The sequence below is a fragment of the Grammomys surdaster genome, unplaced genomic scaffold (assembly GCF_004785775.1).
Source record: "Grammomys surdaster isolate TR1022 unplaced genomic scaffold, NIH_TR_1.0 125767, whole genome shotgun sequence".
In the NCBI taxonomy this organism is placed as follows: domain Eukaryota; kingdom Metazoa; phylum Chordata; class Mammalia; order Rodentia; family Muridae; genus Grammomys; species Grammomys surdaster.
Window position 1 is genome coordinate 2,000,368 of NW_021620598.1, and position 7,198 is coordinate 2,007,565.

Below are 7,198 nucleotides of genomic sequence, written 5' to 3' on the forward strand. Positions count from 1 at the left end.
AACCTTTCAGCAGACAGTCTTGGGGGCAGGTGCACTTGGGATAAACCAGCACACAGATTCCAGTGTGAAGCTCTCTGGTGTCTGACCTAGAGAATGAATCATACTGAAGACATGATTCAGGGCCCATGAGCACCCAATACATAATCCTTTTCAAAAAAGACAGATTTTTATCGCCACACTTGGGGATGGCCCCTCAGAATCTAGAGTCCATAAAATCGATAGATCAATCACGTAGTGTCCCAGACTCCAAGCTCACCTTCAGGTTCTCCCCAGCCATGTCACAAGAGCTGCGGCAGCAGTTCAGACAGGCTCACTCTAGATCGCAGGTGAAGCCCTAATGGGCTTTAAAGGCTGTGCAGAACTGCAAAGGAGGGGGAAGAGGTTCCAGCATTTATGACTCGCCTATTACTTACATAAAGTGCTTCTTGCTTGACAATGGAGATTAAAATGTTACTGCATCTCAGCATGTGTTGCAAATTCTCAGAGTAAAACCACTGAGGCAGCTAATAGAGGCTTCACACAGCATGGCTTAAGTCTGTCCTACCCCAGGTCCAAAGCCTGCCCGGCAGGCTGCCTGTTATTTGGGGTCACTATCCCACCTTCACACCTCCCTTCTTTTGGTGGGGAGGGGGATATGAACTCCCCTTGCAAAACACAAGGTATGTAACAGGAACGTGTATTCAACCACAAGACTCCCCCAATGATGGGAGGAAAACTGTACACAGAATTTCTCCCTCTTCCTCTGACCAAGCCACTTTGAAGAGTCCTCTCAATACCTTCTCTATTTCTCAAAGTAACTGGAAAGTAAAACAAAATATCCCAGTGCCAAGAGCAATTGCAGATAGGGCACTGTCTGTTGGAGTTACCCTACTGTTACTGTGTATCTAACAGAGGAAGTTAACAAACTGTATAGTTTCAGAGTTACCTTACTGCTATTGTGTATCTAACAGAGGAAGTTAACTAACTGTACAGTTTCAGAGTTACCTTATTGCTATTGTGTATCTAACAGAAGAAGCAAACAAACTGTATAGTTTCAGAGTTACCTTACTGCTACTGTGTATCTAACAGAGGAAGCTAACTGTACAGTTTCCGAGTTACCTTACTGCTACTGTGTATCTAACAGAGGAAGTTAACAGGCCAGCTGTCCTCTAGATATAGTTTCATCACTTGCCTGTGAACTTTTAATTGAAACTTAACCTTTTTACTTCATATTCCAAGAGGCAACACAGGAAAACATCTCCAGGGGTGGAAAGGCTATGATTTTCCCCAAATAACTCTATAGAGAGATTGTACCTTTAAGTTCTTCCTTGAATTAAAATATTCACTACACTACACCAGACTTATAAAATTTTTGCCTTCAGTCCTGAACTGCAACTAACTTCTCTGGGGCAAATTTTGGGATATCCATGCAAAATTGAGTCGCCTCTGACTTTGTAAATCCACCCTGCCCCAGCCAAACTGCCAATCACCATGTAAGTCCCCCAGGAAGCACAGAGATTTAAACCACCAGCTCATAGCATAGGTGAACTCTGAGAGCCGTAGCTGCCAGCATGGGAGAGGCAACTCTATTAGCATGCTGAACCCGGCCTCGGGCCCCCTCCTCTCCCTCTTTTATGAGCCCTTGTTACATAAAGGCCACAAAGAAAAACAGAAAAGCAGACTTGCCTTCACAAACACAAGTTCCGATGGCCAGGCCAAACCCTGGCTGCCTACCAAACGTTATTTTTAGGCATCTAAACGAGAAACCTTTTTAAAAGGCCAGAGAACAAAAGTTTTCTGGCTTCCTTTCTTTCTTTTAAAGCACTCACACAAAAAGATGGAGGCACTGTTCCTTTGCAGGCAATACTCCCGAGTTCAAATTTGAAGGCAAAGGCATCCTGGGGGTAGGAGGGCTCCTTCCCCCTCAGCGGCGGCCTCTACCTTCAAACAGGATTTTCAAAGATTTCCTTTGTAGCCTTATCTAAATTCCGGCATACGGCATAATAAATAGCTTCTCATTTACTATCATAAAAAATTTAAAGCCCTGAAATAGTTGCCACAATCCAGAAGAAACGATCGCACATAAGCTCGGAAAGACCTACTCCAGATAGTGAAACTACTGGCACGAAGCGCACACATAAAGAGACATTGTTGCAAAGAGAGGCACCTAGCACTGGTTTTTCCCTTTTAAATCTTCCACTCCGAGCCTAAGACTCCACAACTTCGCGTTTTACCCAGGCTATTCCACTGTTCCAGATTTGTTAGATTTTTGTTTTTTTAAGTATCTGGTTTGATTCTACATAGTGATTAAACATCTTTGTGCTCTGCGGAAAAGGGTCTTCCAACCCCTCCCCCTCCAAAAATGGCATCGAAGCAATCAAAATGGTAATGCCGGGCCTGGGTCCCCTCCCCCCGCGAACTCCCCGACTTCGCCGGGGCCGCGCGCAGGCCCCCCTCCGGCGGGAATGGAAGCTTCCACTCGCGTACGGGGGCGCGCAGCCCCGGGGTTGGGGTGCGGGGCGGGCTCCTGACTCCCCAGCCTACGGTCCAGCTCGGCGTCCCCTCTGCTCTTGCGCGCCCCCTCCCACCACTTTGCAACTTTAAAGACTCGGCCTGGAGCACCGGCCTGCGAGCCGAAGCATCCTCCCGAGCAACTGCGAACTCCTAGCCGCTGGGGAGGGGGAACCCTGTGAGCTGGGGGAGGAAAGTCGGCCGGACGGGGGGGGGGCGGGGGGGTGGTCCTCCGGCTTCCCTAGTCCGGGGCGGGCGGCGACATTCCGAAGGAAGCGAGAGCTATGCCTGGGCCCCGGCGGCGCGCGGGGGGGTGGGGGGGAGGGAGGGGCGCGCCCCCGCCCGCCGCCTCGGAGACCCGGGTGCACCATTGGCTGTACAGCTCAAAGTTCTCGGCCGGCGGCGCGCAGGGGCGGGGGCGCGCGCAGAGGGGGAGGGGCTCGGGGGCGCGCAGCCGGCCGGGCTCCGGCGGCGGCATCTGTTCGTGGTGCTGAAACCCGGAGCGCTGAGCTCAGCGCAACTAACTCACAATGGACAACTTTTCTTCACCGTGGGGGCGGCGGTCGCGCAACCCCCATGGCTGGAGCTCCTCGCGGGTCCCCACATCCCCTTCCAGGCATAAACACTCAAGTTAGGGCAGAACTGGGGGGTCCCGGGGGCGCCTTTCTTTTGTTCCCCGGGAGCTGGCGTCAGGTTCCGAGAATAAAAAGTGAGGCCGGCGGGATGGCCGGGAAGGGGCCGGCTAGGAGAAAGATCACCAAACCCGGTCGGCAGTGCCACGCGGAAATGGCTTCCAAGGAGTTTGGGGTGCAGGCCCGAATTGCCGCCCTCTTGTGTCCCCCTCCCACCGCAGCAGGGATCAGGGGATGCCGAGGCCGGGGAATGTCCACGTTCCCAAAACATGTCCACCGCTCAAGATGGACGCCGGGCAGCCGGCGCCTCGGAGGTACGGCGCAGATCTTTGGCCGGCCGCCGGAGCCTCGCGCTCCCCTCAGCCACCACAAATCAGCTCTTTCTATCAAGAAAGGGAAGACGGCAACTTTGAGGACTATAGCCATAACCCCACGGGAGTCGGAGCGTGCGGCGACCGCAAAGGCACTTTTTAGGGTGCTGCCAAAGTGCCCGGCGACCCTCCCTAGACCCGGGTCCCCTGTGGGGGATAGGCCCCCTCCTTACTTGTTTGTCGCTGAGCGCTGCGATCCGTGGCTGCCTTTCGTGGAGCTGCTTCTTGAGGTCGCCGTTCTACGGAGACACAGAGGAGTGGGCTCAGCCTGGCCGCCCCGGGGGACGAGCAGGCGAGCCCGGAGCCCCGCATCTCCACCACCCAATGCCTGGCGGGCCAGGCCAACCGCAGCGCGCCCCAACTTTCCGGGGCCGCTTCCCTCACACGGGCCACCGTGCAATGTCGCGCGGAGCAGCTTACCTGTGGCTGCCGCCTCATTGGGGCAGCTCCCGGGGCGGGGCGGGGGCCGAGGCCACCCGGCGGCGCGCCCCGAGCCGTGCAAGTTTGCAGGCCGGGGTGCGGGTGCGAGTGAGTGTAAGAGTGTGTGCCGGGGGAGGGGGGACGAACAAAGAGCCAAGTAAACACGACGAGTCCGTGTCGAGCAAAGCTCATAAATATTCAAGTCGCGTCCTAATCTCCCCAACACACACACGCGCACGCCGCAATACCGCTCGGGCACCGGCCGCCTCTCGCCCGAGTCACAATCGCCAAACTACTTTTGCTAACAGTGAGGGGTCGGTGCCGGGCTGGGCCGGAGCAGGAGGCTAGGAACTGGCCTGTCCATGCACCCTGTTCCCTGGGCAGCTCTAGGAGGGTCCCCTTTCCGGGTGCCCGAGTTGTGCAAACGGGGCAGCGGCAGAGAAGGTGCCACGCTGGGGTCCCACGAGCCCTGGATCTGCAAACAGTGCTGGATCGCACGGGAGCGAGGAGGAGAAGGAGACCTAAGGGTTCCATCTCCGCCCTGGGACATGCTCCAGGAAGGGGCCTGCTTCCAGCACCCCTGAGACCAAGAGTTAGAGATGGAGCTTGAGTCCCTCCAGCCTCCACTCCCCAAGCCACAACTACTCATGGGCCCAGGTTCCGGGACCACCTACCTGGTGGCGCGCTAGTTCCACCGCGAGCGCCTCGGACCGGCTCTGCAGCTCCATCGCGGTAACTTGGGCAGCACTTTGCGCTCACTTTGGCCGGAGCTCGCAGGAAGTTGTGCGGCTCGGCGGGAACCAGACCGGGAGAGCTCGGATCCGGCGTCCGGGACACTGAGAGACACGAGTCTCCTCCTGCAGCGCCGATAGGAAAGGAGGTTGACGAGAGGGAAGAAAGGCGAGCTGGCGCCCAACTCTTCCGGCTGCCGCTAAGTTGCGCCGGGTGCCCGGGCTGCCTGCGCCGCCCGGCGCATGGCCCCCCGGCGCCGGGAGCCCCGCGCAGCCCCCCAGCGCGCGCCCTGCCGCCACCCGCGCCAGCTGACCGCCGGCAGGGACTATATTTCCTCCGGCGCGCGCGCCTGGATCTCGCTGGGGCCGCGGCAAAGTTGTGCCTCGGCACGATGCTAATTCGGCAGTGCCCGGATGGAGCGGGCCGGGGCGGCAGGGGGCGGTGCCGGGAACCCGCCGCCAGCCCCGCCCCGCCCCGCCCGCGCGTGCGCATTGAGTTCGTCCCAGCGACCCGGCTCCGGGAACAAAAGTGGCGGCTGAACGGAGCGCAAAGTCGCTGCTCTCAGAAGCTAGCGCCCGAGCGATCTCCTCGGTGCGCAGCCGAGAGCACGGAGAGCCGGGAATGCTTTCACAGTCCCACTCCCGGAGCGACACTTCCCGCAGCAAACTGAGATGCCACCCTCCTGCTTCTTGCACCTCCTCCCTCCTCCGCTTCCCCTTCTCGCCTCGCTCTCCGGTTTTATTTAAATCACCCGGTCCTCTCCCGCAGCTCCTAGCGCTGTGACTCGGAAACTAAATCAGTCCTGTCGTCGGAGTCCCAGCGCCTAATGGCCGCTGTGGTATTTAAACAGTATGAAAACTGATCTCTTGACTAGTCCTTTAATGCTTTTTTACACTCACAATTAAACTCTCAACAGATGTCACTAGACTTTTTTTTTCTCCAGACAGTTGTTTAAAATCGTAAACACGACAGGTCAGTGTGACATAAAGCAATCATAACTACAGCTGCGGAGATGACATTTCCGAATTCCCAGTGCCGGGGCCGGGGTCAACGTCTCGGAGTCGAGATTACTGCGGCGGAGTTTCCTGTCCTCATCAATTAATGTCGGGGCTTTGTGCCCTGCTGGGCGCTAGCACACTAGTGCGTTTCAAAGAAGCAAGGAAAAAGGGGACCTCAGTGTCAGAGTAACCATGAATTGATAGCGACTCATAACTAACTCTTTCCGTGGGTCACAAGAAAGGGAGGAAGGGAGGAAGGGAAAGAAAACTCAGGCACACCAGACAGAAATGTCGCTTCAATGGATGCCAACAGTCTACACATTTCCTTTACCCCCTCAGGAGAAATTAGTCTCTCTCTCTCTCTCTCTCTCTCTCTCTCTCTCTCTCTCTCTCTCCCTCCCTCCCTCCCTCCCTCCCTCCCTCCCTCCCTCTCTCTCTCTTCCTCTTTCTCTTTCTCTTTCTCTCTCACACCGGAATACCAGTGTTGTTAGGGTCTTATGCAGTTGACAAAAATGACGTGAAAGCAATCTAACTGGTTGACTGAACTGGTTCCTCCTACTTGTGGGTTAGAGTCAATTCAAGACAACGTCTCCCACTCCTTTTTTCCTTCTTTCTTTCTTTTTCTCCCCCTTTTGTAGTTAGGGGTACTGAGGATCCGGGGACTAGAGAATACCAGACAAGCCTCTGTTACACAAGCCACACTGGAAGCTCCGCTCAAGTCTTTTGCTGGGGAGGACAACAGCCTAGTTGAAGACTGGTGTTTGGAGGACCAGGAGGGGCATGTGCTGGCCAAGAGGCCCCCTCCTGTGATCTCTGTAAATGTCATTGGCTTTTGGCAAAAACTCAGGGTTATATTCCTGGCCATGTGGTCCTTTCATCAACACGGTAGACTTTCTGGCTGTCCTTGGCTAGCACAGACTCTAGCAGATGCCCACCGAAGGAGATGTGCTGGTCAGATGGTGATGGCCCAGCGTGATTTGTAGTTTTGCCCACTGTCTATTGATTCAGGCTTCAGTAATGATCAACATGTCACCTACTTCCTGGGTCATGGCACAGACCATGGTGTGGGAGCTCTCTGACAGCGCAGGAAAGGCAAAGTGACCAACCAAGGATCAAACCCAGGTCCTGGCCTATGCTAGGCAAATACTTTACCACCTGCTTTTGAAACCTCTGGACTTTGATCCCCCTGCCTCGGCTTCCTGAGCAGCTGGGATCAGGTGTTCTTGTAAGCAAACATGGAGGTTGTCCTGAGCTCCTACAGGCTTCTGAACACCAGGCTTCCCTCCCTTCACCTGATCAGTGTTCTCTAGAATATTCTTTTCCTCATTCCACATTTCACAAATCCTTTTCTTCAAGATCTACTTCAAATGCCTTTTCTGAGGTACACTCCCCTAATTTCCACAAGAAAACTCCTGTCACCCTCTCTGGAGGTAAACCAAGCAGTGTTGACATCATGAGAGGTACTGAGAGTTCAAGCCCAAGTTCTACTCTGAACAGCATCAGACAAGTTTCTCTACATCTCCTAACCTCACTTCTATGCAAGATGGGAATCTAT

At 55.1% G+C, this 7,198-nt stretch overlaps 1 protein-coding gene across 1 annotated transcript in view; it reads right to left on the reverse strand.

The window, feature by feature from the left end:
• The window catches only part of Phf21b (PHD finger protein 21B), a 69,728-nt gene extending 65,087 nt beyond the window's left edge, over window positions 1-4,641 (reverse strand). Inside the window, exons 1-2 of the mRNA XM_028788778.1 lie at window positions 4,588-4,641; window positions 3,667-3,732 (exon numbers count right to left, since the gene is read on the reverse strand). Of these exons, the coding sequence (XP_028644611.1) occupies window positions 3,667-3,732; window positions 4,588-4,641 (120 nt within the window). The remainder of the gene's footprint in view (window positions 1-3,666; window positions 3,733-4,587) is intronic.
• Window positions 4,642-7,198: the final 2,557 nt, after the last annotated feature.